The sequence below is a fragment of the Bison bison genome, unplaced genomic scaffold (assembly GCF_000754665.1).
Source record: "Bison bison bison isolate TAMUID 2011002044 unplaced genomic scaffold, Bison_UMD1.0 scf7180017864034, whole genome shotgun sequence".
Lineage (NCBI taxonomy): Eukaryota > Metazoa > Chordata > Mammalia > Artiodactyla > Bovidae > Bison > Bison bison.
The window spans coordinates 7,059,173-7,083,754 of NW_011494606.1; the positions used below are offsets into that span (position 1 = coordinate 7,059,173).

The following is a 24,582-nucleotide window of genomic DNA, read 5'->3' on the forward strand; positions in this document are numbered from 1 at the left end:
TCTGGTTTTTAATATGCTGTCTAGGTTGGGCATAACTTTTCTTCCAAGGAGCAAGCATTTTTTAATTTCATGGTTGCAGTCACCATCTGCAGTGATTTTGGAGCCCCAAAAAGTAAGGTCTCTCACTGTTTCCATTGTTTCCCCATCTGTTTGCCAGGAAGTGATGGGACTGGAAGCCATGATCTTAGTTTTCTGACTGTTGAGTCTTAAGCCAACTTTTTCACTCTCATCTTTCACTTTCATTAAGAGGCTCTTTAGTTCTTCTTCACTTTCTGCCATAAGGGTGGTGTCATCTGCATATCTGAGGTTATTGATATTTCTCCTGGCAATCTTGATTCCAGCTTCTGCTTCATCCAGCCTGGCATTTCACATGATGTACTCTGCATGTAAGTTAAATAAGCAGGGTGACAATATACAGCCTTGACCTACTCCTTTCCTGATTTGGAACCAGTCTGATTTGGAATCAGTTCTAACTGTTGCTTCTTGACCTGCATACAGACTTCTCAAGAAATCTGTAGGTAAGATTTCTGTAGGTAAGGTGGTCTACTATTCCCATCTCTTTAAGAATTTTCCTGTTTGTTGTGATCCACACATTCAAAGGCTTTGGCATAGTCAATAAATCAGAAGTAGATGTTTTTGTGGAATTCTCTCGCTTTTCCCATGATCCAGCAGTTGTTGGTAATTTGATCTCTGGTTCCTTTGCCTTTTCTAAATCTAGCTTGAACATCTGGAATTTCACCGTTCACGTACTGTTGAACCGTGTTAATAATGTTAATAAATATATGAACATTCTCTATTCCTATAAGGGAAAGTGATGAAGGAGCTGGCCGCTCAGCGAGAGCTGTTCCTGGAAATTCCCAAGACCTCAGCACAAGTCTGGAAAGGGAGGTGGAGGTGTTATGGTGGAGGATTATGGGGGGCATTTGTGGCCGTGCCAAAGGAAAAAAAAATCTTGTCAAGAAAAGACAGTATACAAAGACTTGTTCATCAAAGCCTGTAACCCAAAGGAGTTCCCTCAAAGCTTTATGCCGAGAACTGCAGGCGAGGCAGGTCCCAAGGGTCAGGCGCCCCTTTCTTCCAATCCCACAACCTTTCTCTCGATGCTCACGTCATATGAGTGACCTAGAACTGACCCTTGAGTCTCTCTGGGCCTCCTCCCGGCGCCCCCGCCCCCGCCAGAGCGGATGCCAACTCTGCAGCCGGCAGGATGTACGGAGAAAGCCGGAGTCTCTCTCACTCTGTGGTCCAACCCGCCCCGTCGCCATGGTGACCGCCGGAGTCACGCAGCTCCACCCCTTCCTCGCGACGTGGCCCCACCCCTCCGAACCCGGAAGCTCGCGGCTCGCGCCCGCTGCGCGAACAATTCCGGAGGAGGGAGGGCGGCGGTCTGGTCTCGCTCGGTCGCGCGCCCCGCCCCTCGGAGGCCGGCCCTCCAGCGCGCCCCCACGGCTAGCAGCGCTTACGGATTCTGAGCGCTCAGGCCTCCAGCCCCAACCCGGGCCCCAGCAGCCTCCGAGGCCGGCCCCCTTTCTGGAGGGAAGAGCCGCCTTGGGAGGAGGGACAGGGACCTGGGGGCAGCCACGGCAGGTGAGGGGTGGGAGGGGTCCTGGGAATCCTGGGATGTGGATGTATGATGTGTTTGTGGCCGCAGGTGAGAGTGGTTTGTAGTGATCACGGCTGCCTCTGTCGGTGTGACTTTGTGAGTGTGGCCCTGAGTGGGTCGGCTCATGTGACCATGCACGTGATTGCACGTCCCTGTGTGTGTGTCTAAGGTCGTGTCTGAGTTCATGGGGGTGATCGGTGTGCCTGTGACCCTGCCTTTGTGTAGCTGTCACCAGTGGGACTGGAAGAAGGTGGAGATCTGTGTGTGTTTCGCCTCGGGTGGGGGGTCGGGTACTTGACCTGGACATACTCCTGTAATCCCATATTGGGGCTACACTGCTGCAGCCCAGGAACGCATTTTTCCTGTAAACTTTGAAGAACTCTGAGCAGACTAGTTATTTTGGAGATTGCACCTCAGCCTGAAAGTGATAAATGCCTATGTCATTGCTGAGCACGGGCCAGGTGTGAGGAAAGTGGCAGGGCTAAGCTGTCTCACTTTCCTCTTCTCCTTGTCCTCGGGAGTCCTAAATTCTGCATTTATGCTGCTTCTTTGTCTCCACCTACAATGTTCCAGCTCCTTTTGGCACCGAGCTTCAAGAGACTGAGGGGTAATTGAATAGCTGTGTGCAAATTTCCAAAAGCTTTAATACTAAGACAGGGTACAAGATGAGATGTGACCGTCAAAATGTCAAGTAGTCAGCTTTTCCTCCCATGAGGTTTAGAAGATAATAGAGTAAGTTTCTGAAGATAAGGATAAATCTTCCCCCCAGGAAACCTAAAAAAAGAATAGCTCTGTACTGGTGTGGTGAGGTATGGAGACTTGCATTAAAAAGCCAAGGGCATCCTCCAGAGACCCTTAGGTTCTAATATTTTGCTATTGCTTGTATCAGTAAGAATCATAGATTGTCTGTATGTAGAGCATATGATTGAGGAAAAGGATCAGAAAATCTCTGACTAGTTGAACTGGTTAGATGACTTAAACATTTGTAAAGGCGATTTCATTGGCTGTGAATTGGCAGGGTCTGTTGAAATCCTGAGGGATAAGTGGACTGTAAAGTGGCTGGTTTTGGTGAAACCTTGATGGAGAAGTGCATGTAATTCTTGCACACTCAAAACTGGCAGTTTTATCCTGGAGCAGCACAAGGGCCAGAGAGGACTGGGTGTCTAGAGCACTCTCTGAGAAGGGGGTTTCCCTAAGCAAGACGAAGGGAAAATTCCTGCCACCCATTTCCCAGCAGCATGAACAGGTGCTTTTGTTTTTGTGAAGAATTGTGAGAGATCAAATCAGCGTTGAGCTCCTGGTCCACATTCTTTCTTATTTAATACCGATCAGTTGGATCACAGTCTCAGTGAACCCTTTTTTTTTTTTGCCATATGCAGAATGTTCCCCTTGTGACTTGGAAAAGTATTCCCTTGTAGTGGATGAAAGAGAGCTAGGAGAACAAAATTTCTTTTCATACCACTCACAGCCGCTTTCCCTTTGCAGCAGTTTTTTTCCCTCTTAAATGTCAGTTGGTCATATGCAACATTTGGTATCTATCTTACGTTTCATGTACTGCCAAACTAGCACAAGTGTTCACATCACTTGCTTCTATAAAAATGTAGTCACCGTTCAGTGGAATCTCCAACCAGTGAGATTAGTTATAAAATAAATGTTATAATATTGAGTGGTTGTGGATAATACTGAAGACTGTGGTAAGGAACCTTGTTCTACTTACTCCTGAGGGAAGAAGTGAATGGCAGTGAGTGTGTGAGCCTGTGTACAATGTGTGTGTGTATATTTGTATGATAGTTTGGTTTGGATGTTGCAACTGATTCCAAACTATGAATCATTTATTTTATCCCAAGTTTGGTGAATATAGAAGCAAAATTTCTGACTTTAGTCAGACAAAGTGTTTTGAGTAGGTGTTTTGTTCTGATCTGTTGAGTAGGGATTTTTTTCTAAACATGTTTTTGATATTTCCTCCTGTAGAATAGTGATTGTTTATAGTAATGGTATACTAGAAAATGTCTTGATTAGGCAATAGTTAGATGACATAGGAATAGTTCAAGTCTGTCCAGGTAGAAAGTTTTCCAGAATTAACTATACTTACCAGTTGCTTTCAGTTAAAAGCAGTGACCAGCTTAGAGAAAGGCTATAGTTCAAATGGCTTCAGTTTTTTAACATGTTAATATTTGTTAAGAGAAAATGGATATGCAAAGAATGATTTTCTTTATTTCAGTATGAATAAGAACTACATCCATGCACATTGATTGTCTGTATAATACTGGCTGATGATTTTCTTCATATTTTAGAACCACTGAAGATTTCAATAAACTTTTCTAAGAACCATCCCAGCCTTGAAAGAAAAGGCCAGTTATTACAGTGTTAAGGTTGTAAACCTAGTTTAATATTGGATGTCTACATTTACCATCTCCTTGGGGTTCAGTTTAGTAGCCCCCAAGGCTAGAGGTAACAGTTGAGATTGCTGAGTGCCCTTTTTTTTTGAGGGAGCAGATGTGGAGGGCCAAAGAGGAAGATTCATTGGCTTAAGAATCCCTGGCACCTGACCAGCCCAGAAAAGCCCCTCTAAGTTTCTCAGTTCACAGTCAAGCCTAAGACTTAAGTCCTAGGGTCTGAAACTCATCCTAGCCCTGCTAGGAAAGTCCAGGCTTGTGCTGCAGTAGAGGACATGATGCAAAGGAGCATTTGAGTCCTTCCAAACCAATGGGTAGAATTTCGTCATTTGGCAATAAGAATCTGCAACAAGGAACTATAATTTTCAAGTTCCTGTTATGAAACAACATAGATTTTTAAGCAAACAGGGGCAGCTTTAAGTTGAGGATGCCCGGCCAATGTAACACTAATAGGTACCCAGGTTAAAAGGGATTCTAGGATTGACTAGTTCGGCCTGCTTAGGATGCAGTCATTTCATTTAGTCGACAGATAATGCCTGCTGTGTACGAAGCACTATGCTGCACTTTAGGGAGAGAGTAGTGAAACAATCCTAGATGAGAAAACAAGCCCCCAAAGGGTCAGTGACTTTTCCCAGGTCATAGAACTATAAAAGCTGGAAATCATTAATCTCACAATAGAAGACCACCTGTTTTTTAAAGGCCACATGTTTTATTTTTTTGCTAGTTATTGTGCCTTCAGGAATGTTCTGGTACTTTATCATGGATCTTCAGCGTGCATTATATCACTTTTACCACATCCATATGAACAGCAAGTTTTTCCTGTATTTTGCATTAAAATCTACGTGTGTTTCTGAAGCTGTCTTCTCCTAGAGTTAGATTTATGGCATTTTATGAATTTTTGAGGAAGCAGACTTAGCAGCAGCAGCAGGCTTACATGAACTCCTTTTTCTAGTGTGGACTGTTCTCTAGAATTCTGTCAGACAGGAACATCTTTATTAACATAGATTCTTAAGGTTTTGTTGAAAGACAGGCTGTTCTACTGCATTTGGAGTCATGTAACTAGGACAGGCAGTCAGGGGTCAGAAAAGACTGTCCTGTGGTCCTGGTTTTGCAATAGCCATGGGATCTTGGGTAAGTCATTAACATTTTCTAGACCAGATTCCTCTTTTGGAGGAACTAAGGGGGTTGGAATAATTCTCTCTCAGGGTACTTCTTGCTTGCTCCATGATTATAGGATTTCACCAATTGTTTTCTGTTGACAAGGTAAAACAGCCCATTTCCTCGGTTTTACCTTTTAAAGTATTGTTGGTAGAACCAGACCAGATTCTACATTTAGTTCTGATGTAAACATGAATTCTTGACGTGAAACATCACATGCTTTTATTTCAGGGTTAACCTCCATTTCAGCTAACCATGGGAGAGATTAAAGTCTCTCCTGATTATAACTGGTTTAGAAGTACAGTCCCCCTTAAAAAGGTATGTATGGTTTTACTACACCTCTTATTTGCAAAATCTTGTATTGTTTTTCATGTGTGATTTAGACATTATGTCTTAATAGTGTTTGAGAGTAAAGGTTATTGCCAAATATCACGACTGGATTGCAGAACATAATGTTCAACCCCTTCCCTGTCAAGTATAATCAACTTTTGAGACTCATTCAAGAGTAAAAGTCAGAATAACTGTACTCATTATTTTACAGTTGTTTTTACATATTCAAGCAAGCAGGAATACGTATACTCCTCTGTATAGTTTGGTGGAAAGTGTAAGCAACAGCACCTGTACAGTAAGTGCAGTTAGATTCTGTTAGAAACCATTTTCCTGTTCTTCAAGATTGAAGATTTACATTATAGATCCTCTGTTTGCCATAATCTGTACTCATTCTGTCATAGTCATCTTTTAGAAACTTTATTTGCCTGGGTTGTCCAAAAACCCTAAACACTTACGTTGAAGTCTGTTGACTGTGAGTCTCAAATTAATCCCAAATGCTTGGGATCACACTGACAAAAGTTGTGTCAGAATAAAATCTTTGCTGATCCCCTTGCAGAAGTATTAGAGTACTATGATCTGAAGATCATCTATGTTGCTGTTAAAATTATTTTGTCAGGGTAGATAGCTGTGGAAGTAGCATGCAAGTTTGAATTAATAACAGAGTTACTCTTCCTATAGAAATTTGAGGTACAGTTTCTACATAGAGACAGAATACCTTCCACTATTGTAGGAAGTCCCCAAATACAGTTTAACAAAGTCGGTAGTGGTGTGCCCATTTTACAGATGAGAAAACCAAGGTTCATGGAGGTTAACATGTTAAAGTCACATAGTCTAGTAGAGTTTGGGTTAAAATCAAATTATCTGGCTTCAAAGCAGCTTGGCAAAGGGAACCTGCCTATCTTCTTGCTACCCCAGGAACTACTGTCTGTGCTAGAAAAATTGCCACTGGAGTCCCTCTGCCTTGTCCCATCCCCTCAAGTAATTAACATGGGCTCCTCTTGATGAACTCACTCAGCAAGCTAATCACTAGACCCAAAGCAACACAAACTTACCGAAATATACTTGGAAGTAGTTGTAGGAAGTAGTTTCACTGATACAATGTTCTCCTTTGGTCAGTTTGGTCCATAAGTGATGAAGAGTTTGCTTGAAATTTCATAGTGCTAGATTTTAATTTTAGAAATCTGAATATCATATCTCATGTTTTATTACTAGAAGGTTGGAATTTACTGGATGCACTATCAATGGTCACTAAGATTTTTCACTACAATCACAGCAAAAAGAAACATGAAAAGCAAAAATGTGAGTGGCAGAATCCAAAGGGCAAAAACATAATCATGAGATATACCGTCACTTGTGGAATTCCGGAAAGTATTGGATAGGGCCCTCTAGACTTTGCCCTGCCCTGTTCATCTGCTAAGTGACTCCGGTTAGCATGCTGCCACCCACATTGACACCATAGGCCCCACAGCACTGCCAACTTGGAGCTCTCAGAAGATGGAACTTGGGGCTTCCCTGGTGGTCCAGTGGTTAAGACTCCGTGCTCCTAATGCAGGGGAAAATAAGATCCAGCATGCCACATGGCATGGCCAAAGAAGAAAAAAATAGAACCTTGAACCTTTTAATATAAAAGTAGGATAAGTATTGATTTGCATTGGCATAAGTTCAAGCAGTTAATGTACTTTTCCAAATAGCACCAAAAAGTCAGCCAAAGAGAACGAAAATCACCTATCATGCAGTGCATACTGTAGCGAACATTTTTGCCACTATTGAACACTCAGTATCTGCCAGTCTCTGTGCTGAACACCTGATTTGTCTCAGCTCATGTAATGCTCATCTTTTTCCCTTACTGGGTCAAAAGCCACTAAATGAGGAAGGTTTCTGATGACCTTCCTCCTTCTCATCCCCCTTTCCCCCAAAATCCAGTTTCTCCCTGAGCCCATTCCCCACACCTGACCGAATGGTTTGAAATACTCTCTGGGGACAGTGACACCTATACCTGCCTCATCCCTCCTCTCTAGCAGAGGTCTCTGTCTCAGAGGCTTGGGCTAGATCAGGCTCCTGAAGCATCTCACTCATGGTCCCATCTCTACCCAGCTTCTCCCCAGAGCCCGGAGTCTTTTCTATCTCTCGTCTCCCCTTTCACACACTAACCCTGCTGATCCCAGCCAGCCCTCTGGGCCAGCACTGGAGAATGACTCTGCAAATTGTCCTCCTCCTACATGCGCGCATGCACACACACAGCCAGAAGTATGGGGGAGAGTTAAGATGCCATGTGCAGAGTTTACTGTTTAATGGTAAACAAAATAAACTTCAAATAATCATGACTGGAGAGGAAAATTCCAAGCTGAGAGAAAAAGAAGCTCTCGGGAAAAGTATAAAGCAGTTCCATGGACTGTGTCAGTTCTGAAGAAGGAAAAGGAGACAAAGCTGTTTATTATATGTACTGGTCTGGTGTGATCCCCACGTTAGTGTGTAAACCACCAAGACAGTGGTATTAAAATTGTCAGCGAAGTTATGGTGTCGAAATAACTATTAACATGTAAAATCAAATCCATGAGATTTTTCATTTTCTTCTTATAACTTTCCCTCCAGATTATTGTGGATGATGATGATAGTAAGATCTGGTCGCTCTACGATGCAGGCCCCAGAAATATCAGGTGTCCTCTCATATTTCTCCCTCCCGTCAGCGGAACTGCGGATGTATTTTTCCGGCAGATTTTGGCTTTGACTGGATGGGGTTACCGGGTTATAGCTGTAAGTATTGTTGATTTAGGATAACAGTGCAGGTCCACCTTTTCTGATTTTGTGTGTGTGTGTGTGTGTTTCTGTTTCTGAGTATAGTAATAGGCATGTTTCTTATTGTAAAATACTGTTTTTCATTTTTAAAATGTGAAAGGGAGTTTTTTGATGAAGGTGGTATGGTTTGAAAACAAACGGAGGCGCAGAGGAGACAAACCTTTATCGAAGCTTTCTCTACCCTCAGCTTGAACGTGCATTTCCTGAATAAGTCTGACCGGTAGGAAGCATTGTTGTTGTTTATAGATGAGGCTGAGGTCTGGACATTTTAGAGATGGGTGAGGGTCACACAGCCAGTAGGCAGCAGAGGGAGAACCCAGCTCAATCTTCTGACCCCATTTCCTCCCCCCTTTTATTCCATCACTGCTTGTGAGCAGCAAAGGGGACCGAAAGCTTGCTTTACTGTGAGTCTTTTTGACAGGTGAGGTGAGGTTCATTAATTAGCTCATATCCTTCACATTTGGTTAAAAAGTATGTTGTTTCTAATTGTTATCACTGCTGCTGCTGCTGCTACTAAGTCGCTTCAGTCGTGTCCAACTCTGTGCGACCCCAGAGATGGCAGCCCAACAGGCTCCCCCGTCCCTGGGATTCTCCAGGCAAGAACGCTGGAGTGGGTTGCCATTGCCTTCTCCAATGTGTGAAAGTGAAAAATGAAAGTGAAGTCGCTCAGTCGTGTCCAACTCTTCGCGACCCCATGGACTGCAGCCTACCAGGCTCCTCTGTCCATGGGATTTTCCAGGCAAGAGTACTGGAGTGGGGTGCCATTGCCTTCTCCGTGTTATCACTGAGGTTGGTCTAAATCTAGTTTTGCATTGGTCATTCTTTAATCTCCCTCTCTGGGAGGAGGGCGTAGGCGGGAAGGCGCTGTTGCTCACCATAGAGTGTTCGGCACGCCTTGACTAGGTCAGGATGGTGGACTTCGGTTTCCTAACTTCCCCGAAGCAGAGGCCCTGGCTTTGGAACTGGCGGTTGTTTTCTGGGACCTAGAATGTTAAAATGTAAATGGTACTCCTCATGGGAGTACTGCTGTTAGTATACATTTTATTTACTGCCTAGAGGAGAGAAAATGTGGACCAGGGCTCTTCTCTTAGAAGGAAACTGAAAATTCCACTGGGGCTACCACCAACTGGGGTCACACGAGACAAATGCAGTTCCTCTTCCTCTTGACAGCCCTGCTCTTTCTTGAAAAAACTTGTTACTTTCGGCCGCCTACTGACTTTCCCCCCAGGTCTTGTCTCCTCCAGGTAAATCTCTCCGGAGTCTTTAACCATTCCTCATATGGTGTGTTGGAAGCCCTGCCATGCAATCCTCCCTTGTTCTGGGTTTTCAGTAATCCCTCTCTGCACAGCATTCCAGGAGAAGAGGGTGGTAGCCGCCCTCGTCCTAGTCCTTTGCAGCTGAAGTGGTGACACTTTCTGTCTAGGTGATCGCTGTTGGTCAGCCAGGGAAGGGGAAACTGAGCAGCCCCCCAGCTGTCTGTCTCACTTTTTGAGCGTTCTTCAAAGCAGACAGCATGTTTTTGGTTCTAAACTGACAGGGCACACAGCCTTGCCTTTTGCCTGGATATTTCTTCTTGCCCTCAAGCTTCCTGATGTGGGCATTCCCTATTTCTTAGCTAGATAAAGAATCAAGGAAAAAGACAGCAGTGTCTTCAAAATCACTTTGTCCTTAAGATTTGATCAAAGTGCCAGGAGATTTCTGAAATTTTACTAGACATCTGTTAGTATCCAGCAGTTAAAAATGCATGGGTCCTTTTTTCATTTACATTTTTATTGAAATAATTATAGATTCACATGCAGTTGTAAGAAATAATAGATACCCCTTATATACTTTGCCCATTTTCTCCCAATAGTAACGTTTTATAAAACTGTAGTAGAATATCACAGCCAATATTGATGTTAAAATAATCCACCAACCTTGTTCACATTTCCAGTTTTACTCATACTCATTTTGTCAAGAGATTTTTCTGCATCTGTTGAGATGATCATGCGGTTTTTCTTCAATTTGTTAATATGAGGTATCACACTGACTGATTTGTTAATATAGAAAAATCCTTGAACCCCTGAGATAAATCCCACTTGATCGTGGTAGATGATTTTTACTATATTGTTGGATTCAGTAGTATTTTGAGGATTTTTGCATCTATGTTTATCCATGATATTGGCCTGTAATTTTCTTATTTTGTGAAATCTTTGTCTGGTTTTGGTATCAGGGTGATGGGGGCCTCATAGAATGAGTTTGAGAGTGTTCCTTCCTCTGCAATTTTTTGGAATCGTTTTAAAAGGATAGGTGTTAACTCTTCTCTAAATGCTTGATAGAATCACCTGTGAAGCCCTCTGATCCTGGACTATTGTTTGTTAGAAGTTTCTAAATCATAGTTTCAATCTCTTGTAATAGGTCTATTCATGTTTTCTATTTCTTCATGGTGCATGTTCCTATTGATTTCTCCTTTAAGCAATTGCCTGTATATTGAGGTGCTCTTACATTGGGTACATATTTATTTACAATTGTTATATCTTCTTGGATTAACTCCTCGATCATTGTGTAGTGTCCTTCTTTGTCTCTTGTAACAGTATTTTCAAGTCTATTTTGTCTGATGAGAGTATCGCTCCTCCAGATTTCTTTGATTTCCATTTGCTTGGAATACCTTTTTCCATCCTTTTAGTTGCAGTCTGTATGTGTCCCTAGATGTGGGTGTATCTCTTATAGACAGCGTTCAGTTCAGTTCAGTTCAGTCGCTCAGTCGTGTCCGACTCTTTGCGACCCCATGAATCGCAGCACGCCAGGCCTCCCTGTCCATCACCAACTCCCGGAGTTCACTCAGACTCACGTCCATCGAGTCGGTGATGCCATCCAGCCATCTCATCCTCTGTCGTCCCCTTCTCCTCCTGCCCCCAATCCCTCCCAGCATCAGAGTCTTTTCCAATGAGTCAACTCTTCGCATGAGGTGGCCAAAGTAGTGGAGTTTCAGCTTCAGCATCATTCCCTCCAAAGAAATCCCAGGGCTGATCTCCTTCAGAATGGACTGGTTGGATCTCCTTGCAGTCCAAGGGACTCTCAAATATATGGGTACTTATTATTATTAACTTGTTTATTTGGGGCTGTGCTGGGTCTTCATTGCTGCGTGGGCTTTTCTGTAGCTGCAGCAAGCAGGGGGTCCTCTCTAGTTGTGGTTCATGGGCTGCTGATTATGGTAGTTCTTCTTATGGATTCTTTACCACCGAGCCACCAGGGAAGCCCTAGATCTTGTTTTTTGATCCATTCAGCTAGTCAGTGTCTTTTGGGTGGAGCATTTAATCCATTTACATTTAAGGTAATTATCAATATGTATGTTCTTAATTGCTGTTTTGTTAATTGTTTTGGATTTGGTTTTATAGGTCATTTTTTCCTCTTCCTCTTTTTTTTCCTCTTCTAACCACTACAGTCACAAAGAGTCGGACATGACCAAGTGGCTAACATACTTTCACTTGCAATTTGATGACTATCTTTAGTGTTTTGTTTGGATCAGTTTTTCTTTTCTATGTGTATCTATTGCAGATTTTTGGTTTGCAGTTACCATGAGGTTTTGATATAGCGTTCTCTCTCTCTCTCTCTCTCTCTCTCTCTCTCTCTTTCTATACACACACACACACCCCCCCACACGATTGTTCTAAGTGCTGGTCTCTTAATTTCAAATGTATTTCTAATGTCTTGCATTCGTACTCTCCTCTTATGATTGCTGAGTTTGATATCATATTTGTGTGTGGATGATTTCCTACCTTTTATTGTATATTTGCCTTTACTAGTGAGCTTTCTCATTTGTAATTTTCTTGTTTCTAGATGCGGCCTTTCTTTTTTGTCTAGAGAAATTCTTTTAGCATTCATGTAAAGCTGGTTTGGTGGCGCTGAATTGAACCTTGCTGAGTAGAGTATTCTTGGTCGTAGGTTTTGCCTGTCATCACTTGAAATATATTGTGCCACTCCCTTTGGGCCTGGAGTAGCATCATTACTCCGAATTCTTTTTCAGGTAGAGTGCCTGTCTCCACTTCATTTGTTCTTTTCGGGTTTTATCTTGGAACATATTTCTTTGCATATCATTTTGTCTAGTTTTCTGTGTTTGTGGCCTCTGTTCCTCAGGTGTCTCATTATGGTTTCTTCTTTGGGTATAGGCTTTTTTTTGGTAGGCTTAAGCCTTTTTTGTTATGGTTGTTCAGCAATTAGTTGTGATTTTGGTGTTTTCATGAGAGGAGGGTAAGCTCAAGTCCTTCTACTCCACCATCTTGTTTCCAGCTTTTTTTTTTTTCCCCTTTGCTTATAGTCTCTCTTGCTCAGAGTGTCAGATGCAGAGGCCTTCCACCTGGCACTTTAGGCCAGACACCTCAGCTCTGGGACACTCCTTAGGGCACAGACATTTTTAAATTAAAGGATTCATAAAAATGTCATCTCCTTTCTTTTAGGCTATCATCTGACTCAAACTCTCAAATTTTTGCTAGGAAGAGTCTGTTCTCCATCCTGCCTCAGAAAAGTAGAATCGTATTCACGAATGGAATTTTAATAGTAAAACTAACATATTACATCATATCTGAAATTATCCCATAATTTACATGGTGGTATCTATCCCAATGATTTGTCATTAGCCAAATAAATCTAAGTGCTTAAAACAGCAAGCCTTTAAGATGAATCTTACGTGTATTAAAGGGCACCCTTAGGTGACAAACCTGAGTCCCCTAGAAAGGAATTAGTGACTTGTGTTTCTTTTTCTTCATTATTGTCAACATTAAGGGGTTACCTGGAGTCAAGCACCTGAAATGTTTAATCACAAACAAAAGTACTACAAGAAGTCAGATAGAATGACTAAGTCAATAAAAGTAGAGGAACAATTTTATTGAATACTCCCTTAAAGAAATGCTACCAAAAAGAGAGGAAACTCTCCTTAGAAGGATATCTAGTTCTGAGCCATAATTCAGAATAAAATTGGTTTAAGGGGAAAACAAAATTTTCTTACTTGAATAGGTTCTGCTCTGTTCATCCTTGAACCTCAGAGTTTCTAAGCTATTTGGAAAGGAAATTGATGTGAATTGAAATTGTTGTATACATAGTATCACTAGAGTGTGATTTTTATTTTTATTTTTTTAATTGTTCTGTTAGATAAAATTGGAATTTTGAATTCTAGGATAAGATGAGAGCTTATTTTCCCATGTTTTGAAAAAGGAGCAGAGATTGAGCAAATGAGAAACACTGTTGTGAGAGCCCTAAATTTTTCAAATACGTATGAGTTGTATTTTACTTTTACAATTTTTAAAATAAATTTAAAACTTGTTATATTCCAGTTGCAGTATCCAGTTTATTGGGACCACCTTGAATTCTGTGATGGATTCAGAAAACTTTTAGACCATTTACAATTGGATAAAGTGAGTACCTTGAAACTAGTTACTCACATGTGATTTTAATGCAACATTTACATCATTGTCTGGTGTTGTCTTTTTTTTTTTTTAATAACAGCTCTTTAGAGCTAGAATTCACATACCATACAGTTTACCCTTTTAAAGTGTATAATTCACTGTTTTTTAATATATTCAGAGATATGTGCAACCATCACAACAGTCAATTTTCGAACATTTTTTCCACCCCAAAAAGAAACCCCATACTTAGCAGTCACCACCCTTCTTCCTCCCTGGAGCCCTGTCTGTGGATTTGCCTGTTATGGATATTTTATATAAATATAAAAATGTAATTTGTGGTCTTTTGTGACTGGCTTTTTTCACTTTGCACGAGATTTTCAAGGTTCATCGATGTTGCAAATTCTATCAATAATTCATTCCTTTTAATTGTTAAATAAAATCCCATTGTATGGATAAAACACATTTTATTTACCCATTCATCACTTGATTTGTTTCCACTGGTTAGTTATTATGAGTGATGTTGCTATGAACATTCTTACACAAATTTCTGTGTAGACAGACGTTTTCAGTTCTCTTGAGTACATGTCTAGGAGTGGAAATACTGAATTACTGAATTAAAATTTCTGTTTTCTTAAATAGAAACTGTAGAGTAGTTTCATTTTCTAATATAATCTGTGAATAATATTTTTTTAACTAATATAACATATACACCATTGTATTTTTTCTTGACAGGGTATAGACATTGTATTTAAATACAGTATTTCCTAAACTTCTAACTGCTGTAAATATTTCAGTCTAATGACTGGTGATAACATTATATTCTGTGGTTGGTGATAATTAAAACAGTTTTTTGACACTTCAAGATCAGTCATTGTTTTTAGGATCCTTGTGTTTGTTTCCAATTAGGTTCATCTCTTTGGGGCTTCTTTGGGAGGCTTTTTGGCCCAAAAGTTTGCTGAATACACTCACAAATCTCCCCGAGTCCATTCCCTCATCCTTTGCAATTCCTTCAGCGACACCTCTATCTTTAACCAAACATGGACCGCAAGCAGGTAAGAATGTAAACATGTGACCAACAGTTTTGTTATTTTCAGTGGAATTGAAAATGTTGATGTTTAGTTTTTTTGAAGCATTAGAGAGGGAGGGGCCATATATACTTTTATCTTCTGAAACCATCCTGGCTTTTAGCATTAGAAACAGTCATCCTTGCAAAGGAAAAGAATTGAAAGAATTCTAACTTCAGTGGTTCCCATTACTTTAAATCATCGTCTGGCTTTATTATAGTTCACATGTCTTTACAGTTTCCCTTCAGTGCATATCTCACTGATACTGTATTCTGCTTGCTCCACTTAGTATTTTGTGTACAGAGTTCTGTGTAATGACTGTTACAGTTTTTTTAAGGCCTTCGGCTTCTCTCAATTTTTCATCAGGTTCTACTGTAAATCTTGGTGTGTAAATTACTTTTGTTCCTCTCTTTCTGGGTTATTTCCTTGAGATAGGTTCCCCGAAATGGAGAGACTGTTTAGTTCGCTGGCCCTTTTACAACATTAGTCTGCTTTTTAGAATGATGGAGAGGGCAGAATGCTTTGCAAGGTAACCAGTGGGGTACCTGCTTTCTTGGAGCCATCCCTTCGTTGATTTTATCGTTTGAATTAGTTTTGTAGATGTCTAATGGTACCTTAAAACTGACTTTACTATATTTCTTTCATTGCTAGCAAGGGTAGGCTCTACCCCCCAAAAGTAGCCTATTGACTTAACTTACCTGAGTGATCAGATTGGTTTTCACAAAATGTTCTAGGTAAACATTGTTTTCATGGTTTTCACAACTATTTACTATTGCATTCTGATTTTTTAAAAAATGTTTCCTGATGTTTTCTCACTTATTTACTCAGCATTTGTGCAGCAATTTCTTGTATGCATTAGACAGATACTTCATGTCCAGATGATGCACCAAAAGTCATTCTTTTTGATGATTTTTTCATGTTGTTTTGATTGTCAGAAGTCAAGACTTCCCTACTTAGTGCTCTTGCATATCAGTAATTTTTTATCAAATGTCTGAATACTTACTATGTGTCACACAGAGGCTTCAGGGATGAACAGAGCCAAGAGACCCCCCGCCCCTCACTCAAACACAGAAAGCACCCAGGCAGCATCCCCTTTAGAAGTTAAGAAGCTGTTGGGATGGGTTGGAGTAGAGAACTTAGATCATTGAAGGTGACTAAAAGATGGCTAACTGGTCCTTATAAGGGACGTTTACTGAGAATGTATATCAGAAGGTGGTCTGTACCTTTTATAAGTCATTTTCAGCATAGGTTTAAAAAAATTCATGTTTACCCTATATAAGGGCTCCCAATGTAATTAATGGAGTAAGCTCTAACTAAAGATCACATACAGAAATACATGAAGATTGAATTGCTTTGAATTAGCCCAAGAATCCCCTAGTAGCAATAGTAGGTATAATAACTGTGATTTTACTATTTTGAAATCTATCCTTTAATGTTAATCAAAAGGTGATATAAACCTTAAGATTGATATGGTAAGTGTTCAGTTTTCCACAAGTAGCTTAAGCCATTGAAAATAAGGCCAACTAGAAAATAAAATCTTGGAATTATCAGAATGTTTATCTCAATAAAGGCATTTTGAAATATTGCTTATAATTATTCCCAATCCTCAAAGGTTTGATCATATGAAACCATAACTCTTTGGGAACTTGAGAAAGCATTTATAAAAACTGGATGCTTCAAAACTAGCTCTTTGAAGGAAGAGACTAGGTTTTTTAAATCTCTAAATCCCAAATGCCTAGCTATACAGAGCTTCAATATTGAATGAATACTTGCCACTCATGTATTGTCTTGTAAGTTTAAATGTCAGTTTTTTGTTTGTTTGTTTGTTTTTTACAGCTTTTGGCTGATGCCATCATTTATGCTTAAAAAAATAGTTCTTGGGAACTTTTCCTCTGGCCCAGTGGACCCTATGATGGCTGATGCCATTGATTTCATGGTAGACAGGGTAAGGATCATGACCTTGGGGAGGGGACACCTTGACCTGGGAATTTTCATGTCTTCTTGGTTCCTGAGAAATACCTATCTCATTCAGTGTGTATTAGAGGTGTTTGTTAAGTATTTTTCCATATTAACTTTAATACATTCTAGACGGATATTACGGCTGCTGAATAATTTATCAGAATCATTTGGGGAAATTTAAAAAACACAGACTCTAAGGCCTCAAACTAGGCCTTGAACTGGAATCCCTGGCCGAGGGCTCTGGGAATCTGTTTTTACCTCACTCCTCCACTTCTGCCTCCCCAGGTCAGTGTGATGGAGCAGGTTTGTAGATGTGCAGGTAGAAACTACTGGATAGATGATTTTTTCTGAGGCCTCTTCCAGCTCTAAGATCACTGAAATGTTTCTCTGTCTTCATTAAGCTTCTGGAATGGGCTTGCTGCCCACAGGCACCTGGTTGAAGAGGCAGCTCAGGTTGAGGGTTGTGGAAGGCCAGGTGCCCAGAACAGAAAAGTATCACCACTTCCAGGGCCCAGTTATGGTCTCAAATACATTGTGTCTCCTCAGTGGTTAACTTACTGGCCCCACCACACATAATGCCACCTTTATAAATGGGATATTATCTGTGGATCTAATGTAAATGTGAAAAAATTTTTTTTGAAAAATCTTTACCTGTGTTTTTTCCTGCAGCTGGAAAGTTTGGGTCAGAGTGAACTGGCTTCAAGACTTACCCTGAATTGTCAAAATTCTTATGTGGAACCTCATAAAATTCGGGATATCCCTGTAACCATTATGGATGTAAGTTTTCTTTAAGTAAAACAGATGCTTTACCTTTTTTATATGTATATGTCAAGATCCACCTTACAAATCATTTTACGATTTTTCAGTGTTGCTTCAAACACTGCATTGAATTTGTTTTTACCACCTGCCCCCCACACAGCTTTCTCAATTTCAAAAAAAATCTTTTATTGCTTATCCTGTATTTTTCCTGGAAGGAATGACACCATTGAAATAAAAATAAATTTAAACAAACATGGTAGTCCTTACCCATTTTGGTTTGCTTTGCTGTTCTTTTTAAGCTGTTACAAATCTGGGCAGCAAAATGAAGGTGCCAGAATCCCATAAAGTCCAGTTAACACAAAAGCTTGCTTCTTACATGTTTTTTTAATTATAGTAAAATACACATAACAAAATTCACATAACAAAATTTAAACTACTTTTAAGTGTACAGTTCAGTACCATTAAGTATATTTATAGTGTGGTCCAGCTGCCACTGTTAGCCATCTCCAGAACTTTCCATCATCCCAAACTGAAACTCTGTACCCATTAAACAATAACTCTTCCTTCACCGTTACCCCTAGAGACCCTAGTAACCTTTGTCCTGCTTTTTGTCTCTATGAATTTACCTGTTCTAGGTACCTCATGTAAGTGGAATCATATAAATATCCATATGTATCTGGCTTGTTTCGCTTAGCATACTTCTAAGCTTTATCCATGTTAAAGCATATGTTAAAAATATCCAATTTTCCTCCAATTAAAAATAAATTTAAAATTTTAAAAATCATTCCCTTTTACGGTTGGATAATATTGCATTGTATGTATATACCACAGTTTGCTTATCCTTTCATCTGTGGATAGAAATTTGAGTTGTCTCCACCTTTTGGCTACTGTGAATAATGCTGCTGTAAATGTTGGTGTGCAAATACACATTCAAGGTTCTATTTTCAGTTCTTTTGGGTGGTGCATACCTAGAAGTGGAATTGCTGAATCATTTGATAATTCTGTTTAACTCCTAGAGGGACTGCCTTACCGTCTTCCACAGGGGCCATACCATTTTACATTCCCATTAGCACTGCATAAGGTCTCCAATTTCTCCATATCGTCACCAGTATCCTTGTTATTTTCTTTATTTTTTTCTAATAGTGGCCACCCTAATGGATGTGAAGTGGTATTTCACTGTGGCTTTGACTTTTTATTTTAATCATATAACTGTTCTGTCTCACAATAGATTTATTCCTAAATGCAAGTAATATGGTATTTAAATTAAAAACTGATTTTTATCAGGTTATTATGAACATGTACAATAACTTACTATTTTCTATTGTAATTGCTACATTCCAACATTTACCACGACACAGAGTAAGCTTGTCAATACTCTCAAAGAAATATATGGTCCTCACAGTGCATTTGCTCTGCCTGCACTTTCAAAGTTATGGTCACCACTTAAGTACATGGTCACTTAAAATGTCTAGAAGTTTTAGCAAGGTGGAGACGCACCTGTCTTTATTTTCATGGGTTTTTTTTTTTGTCTTTTATATTATTTGAATAATTTTTGCATGAGTTTGAACATAAATTTGTGTGAGTATTATGATTCTTGAGTCATATATTGTAAACTTCCAACAGTGGCTCCCCCAGGAAAGGGCCTGGACTTTTTATCTAATATTCTTAATTTTTTAGATAATTATTTTCACAGAGTATATCACACATATAACTGCTTTTAAAATACTAAGTTCTTTTGGGGTTTCATGATCTTTTTGAAATTGGTGTTTTCAGTGATTGCTTGCTATTTATGTTCTGTTAATTTAATTAACTATCTTTGAGGACAAATGAAATTCATGGTATAGTTTTTTTCCCCTAAACAATGCGAAAGACATTTGGCAGTAAAATCTGTGTGTTTTACTTTGGAGTTAGAGTCACTAGGGATGAGCAGAAGGTGGTGGCCCAGGCTTCGGAAAGGTTCAGCCATGTCTCCTGTAAGGAGTGCTTGGGGGGACACTTTGCTTAATGTGAAAAGAACACATTGAAATAACAGTTTTGTCCTCATATTCTTCTAAAGGTGTTTGACCAGAGTGCACTTTCAACTGAAGCTAAAGAAGAAATGTACAAACTGTATCCTAATGCCCGGAGGGCTCACCTTAAAACAGGAGGCAATTTCCCATACCTGTGCAGAAGTGCAGAGGTGAATCTCTATGTCCAGGTAGGCCCTTGGATGGAACCCAGAGTCTATCGTTTGAAACATAAAGCTTTTTGGTGGTGGAGAGAGAGAACTATAAAATTCTCTGTAGGAATGAAGCACTAACTTGATAAAGGTGGTCTCCATGAGTAATTTATAGAATTCAAGCATAGTAGAGACACCTGGGTGCCTGTCTGCCCACTCTCCCTTCTCTATGAACCACAGGCCTGAACTCACACACTGAGGAGCCATTTGGTACCATGGAACCTTGGCTCCCAGATTCAAGGAATTCAGTCAGGACACCAGACTTAAATGGAGTCAGTCTGAGTCCCATGAAGTGACTTCTTGGTCGAATTTTAATGCATTAAAACGTACACACAATCTAACACACACCACCTCTTCAAACACCTGCCTAAACTGATATTAGAACAGTGTGAGAAACAGCTGCTTTGCAGTTTGGCAAATAGTGTCATGACTTAAAAAACCAATCATGTTCTTTGATCCTGTCTGATTCCCAGAGACAGTCATTATGATATTAGAACAGCAGAGGATGGGAAGGACCTGATTCATAGCAGCAGAGGAGAAGGGTAAACACCTGCTTGAGAAGCAGCGTGCTGCAATTTAAAATGTTAGTAAGAAAATGTAGTTGCCCAGAAAGACTGGTTACATAATGATTTTTGACTTTTTGTTTTCTAATTTTCCTCTAGTTAGTATATATTACTCTAGTTTTTTAGTGTTTGTATGTTTATTTTTATTGAGGTATAATTGGTTTTTTGGGCTTCCCTGGTGGCTCAGACGGTAAAGCATCTGCCTGCAATGCAGGAGACCCAGGTTCAATCCCTGGGTCTTGACGATTCCCTAGAAAAGGGAATAGCAACCCACTCCAGTATTATTCCCTGGAGAATTACATGGACAGAAGAGCCTGGCAGGCTATCGTCCACAGAGTCTCAGTCAGACACAACTGAGCGACTAACACATACGTAGTTGGTTTATAATGTTAGTTTCACGTGTTCTACGTAGTGATTCAACATTTTTAGATTAGAGATTATGTTCCATTTAAAGTTATTGTAAGATATTGGCTATATACCCTGTGATGTACAGTATCTCCTTGTGGCCTATTTTATACGTGGTAGTTTTTACCTTTTAACCCCGTACCCCCATCTTGCTCCTTCCCTGAGTACTCTATAATTTAGAAGTAGAAATTATTAATATGCGACAGTGATGTTTAAAATAATCATTCTGCATTTCTTCAGATACATTTGCTTCAATTCCATGGAACCAAATACGCAGCTATTGACCCATCGATGGTCAGTGCCGAGGAACTCGAGGTGCAGAAAGGCAGCCTTGGCATCAGTCAGGAGGAGCAGTAGCTGTTAGTGACGAATGGTCCAGCGTGTTTGTACAATCAGTGACGTCAGTGCCCGCCAGTCGGCCTCTCTTCGGTTGGTCAGGTTCACCGGTTATCACTGTGTTTGGAACTAGGACTGATGGTCATCTTCGTGACAGGCAGCAGCTCTTCTAAGCCAGTGTAACTATTTCCTCTTCAGTTTTTTTAGCTTTTGAACTTAAGTACTTTTGGAGACTCCCATTTTAAGAACTGTGAAAATTTTGCTACCGAAAGTATTTACCCACTATGTTCTTAATTATTAATTTCTTAGTTTGGGGGTTTTGTAGATTTTTTCCTTTTCTTTCTGTCTTCCTTTCTTCCAGTTATTTGCTGTAAATGCTGCATAGCCACGTTATGTATAGCACATTTGTTTTTTTATGCTCTCTTGGTTATAACAGTTATTAGAGTGCCAAGGCCGTCACCCACTGTTTGCTCTCCTGCAAATCAACTACTTCTAATTTCCAGTTAAGCCAGTTGTTTTTAATTTTGGCTGTTGTCTTTCTACCCATTACAGTCTTTGGAATAAAAATTCAATTTCAATGAGTTGAATTTTATGATTTTATGATTTTTTTGGCTTTTATGATTATCGCAGTTGCCAAATGGGCTGCCTACACATAGGACTCTGAGAAGCAGAGCATGGTGTTTGCCAAACCTGTGTGACTTTTGGTAAGTGACTTAATCTCTCTAAAGCACACTTGGCTCATTGTTAGATTACAAAAACAGTCATTTACTGAGCGGCTGCTCTGGCAAGGTACTTTTCATACCTGCTTTTCATCACCTCAGTGGAAAAATTTAAACACACATAGAGAAAATAGTATAATGAACTAAATCCCCATCAGCTTCAAAAATTATCACCTCATTGATGGTGTTGCATCATCTCTTACTCCACCCTCACTTTTTCTACACATACTCGTATCACTGGGTTATTTTAAGGCAATTTCTGATACCTTATTTCATCTGTAAATATTTTTCTATGTACCTCCAAGAGATAATGCCATTATCACACTTTAAAAAATTCAGCAATAATTCTTTCATACTAATATCCAGTCAGTGTTCCTATTTGTGATTCTCTCATAAATTATCTTTTTACAGTTGACGTGTTCTACTTAGCTTCCAAAGTTCACACTTTGGAAGGACCAGAACCGACCAAAAAGATCCTCCATGACAAAAGATATTAAGAAGAAATCACAACCAGATGGATAGGAGGGGCACAGTTACAATATAGCCAAGTCCCATACCCCCAGGTTGGGGACCCACATACAGGAGAATTATAATTGCAGAGGTTTTCCCAAAGAGGGTTCCGAGCCCCAAGTCAGGCTCCCCAGCCCAAAGGTCCTGCACTGGCAAGATGAGCCCCCAGAGCGTTTGGCTTTGAAAAGCAAGCAGGGCTTACTTTCAGGAGTCCCAGAGAGCTGGGGGAGGTAGACACTCCTCTCTCAAAGGGTGCACACAAAACATCACATGTTCTGGGTTTCAGGGCAGGAGCAGTAATTTGATAGGAGCCTGGGTCAGACCTACCTGCGTTTTAAAGTTTCCTGGAGAGTCAGGAGGCAACTGCAGCTCACGCTAAGGGTATAGACACTGCTGGCAGCCAATCTTGGGAGCTCATTCTACCATGTGGACACTGGCGCTGGCAAGTGCCATCATGGAATCCTCCCTCTAGCCTGGCTCTGGCTCAGCAGCCTGCATGCGTCACTGCTGGGATGCCTCAGGCCAAGAGTTGAAAAATATACTAGAAGAAATCAACAGTAGAGTTAATGCTACAGAGGAATGGATCAATGAGCTGGAAGATGAAGAAGTGGAAATCACTGAAGCCAAACAGAAAAATAATGAAAAGACAAAGAGACCTCTGCAGCAACATTGAGTTCACTAATATTCACATTATAGAGGTTCAAGAAGGAGAAAAGAGAGCTGAGAACATACTTGAAGGCATAAAAGCTGAAAAAGTCCCTAACCTAGGAAATGAAACAACCAACCAATCTAGGAATTGCAGAGTCCTTACAGGATTAACCCAAAGAGAAACACACTAAGACACATTGTAGTCAAAATGGCAGAAATTAGAATATTAACCCATTACTGACTGGAGGATTTTTGCAGAAACTTATACCGGGGGCTATAATATGTCTCTGGTCCGTAATGTGTTAAAAGCAGCAAGCGAAAAATAAAAGGAAGTCCTATAAAGCTATCAGCTAACTTTTCAGCAGAAACTCCACAGGCCAGAAGAGAGTGGCATAATATACTTAAAAGTGATGAAAAGGGAAAACCTACCACAACCAAGAATACTCTACCCAGCAATGCTGTCATTTAGATTTGATGGAGAGATAAAAGCCTTACAGAAAAATAAAAGCAAAAAGAGTTTATACCACCAAACCACCTTTACAAGAAGTGTTAAAGGAACTTCTGTAAGCAAAAAAGAAAAGACCACAACAAGAAACACAAAAATTATGAAAGGAAAAATCTCATCAGTAAAGGCAAATGGTAGAAGTAGGAACTCATCCTCACAGAAAGCTAGTAGGAAGGTTAAATCACAAAAGTAGTAAAATCATCTACATCCACAATAAAGCTGTAAAGGGATACACAGAAAAATTAGATATAAACATGATATCAAAAACAATAAATGAGAGGAGAGTACAAATGCAGAGTTGTTAAAAGGCACTGAAATTAAGAGATCAGCAACTTAAAACAGGGCTTTCCTGGTGGCTCAGGTTATAAAGAATCTGATCCCCTGGAGAAGGGAATGGCTACCCACTCTAGTATTCTTGCCTGGAGAATTCCATAGACAGGGAAGCCTGGTGAGCCACAGTCCCTGGGGTTGCAAAGAGTCAGATACATCTGAGTGACTAACCCTTTCACCTTATAACAATCATATATATGTGTGTGTGTATGTGTGTGTGTATATACATACATACATATATATATATGTGTGTGTGTATATATATGTATAATAATTGCTATATAAAATCCTCATGGTAGTCACATATGAAATCTATAATAGGGCTTCCCTGGTAGCTCAGTGGTAAGGAATCCACCTGCCAATGCAGGAGACACAGGTTTGATCCCTGATCTGGGAAGATCCCACATGCCATGGAGCAGCTAAGCTGGTGTGCCACAACTACTGAGCCTGTGCTCTAGAGCCCAGGAGCTGCAACTGCTGAGCCCACATGCTGCACCTCCTGAAGCCTGCATGCCCTAGAGCCAGTGCGCGCAACAAGAGAAGCCACTGAATGAGAAGCCTGCAGCCCTAACTAGAGAGTAGCCCCTGCTCCCTGCAGCTCAGGAAAAGCCAAAGACCCAACACAGCCAAAAACACATATTTTTAAAAAAATCTATAATAGATACACAAGAAAAAGGAATTCAGAACATAACACTAGTCATCAAATCACAAGAGGACAAAAGAAAGGAACAAGAAAGAACTATATAAACAACCCAGAACAGTTACCAAAATGGCATAAGAACATGTGTATCGGTAATTACTTGAAATGTAAATGGACTTAATACTCCAATCAAAAGGCAGAGTAGCTGAATGGAATAAAAAAAAAAAAGACCCATATATATGCTGCCTATAAGAGACTTACT

The 24,582-nt window shown here is 40.2% G+C and overlaps 1 protein-coding gene across 1 annotated transcript; it reads left to right on the forward strand.

The window, feature by feature from the left end:
* Window positions 1-1,303: 1,303 nt before the first annotated feature.
* SPG21 (spastic paraplegia 21 (autosomal recessive, Mast syndrome)) lies at window positions 1,304-21,555 on the forward strand. Its single transcript, XM_010834571.1, has 9 exons — window positions 1,304-1,587; window positions 5,389-5,475; window positions 8,080-8,241; window positions 13,593-13,673; window positions 14,571-14,716; window positions 16,565-16,673; window positions 17,357-17,464; window positions 19,503-19,643; window positions 20,873-21,555. Exons 2-9 carry the CDS (start codon window positions 5,413-5,415, stop codon window positions 20,987-20,989), a joined length of 927 nt encoding a protein of 308 aa, XP_010832873.1. The 5' UTR covers window positions 1,304-1,587; window positions 5,389-5,412; the 3' UTR covers window positions 20,990-21,555.
* The last annotated feature ends 3,027 nt before the right edge of the window (window positions 21,556-24,582 follow it).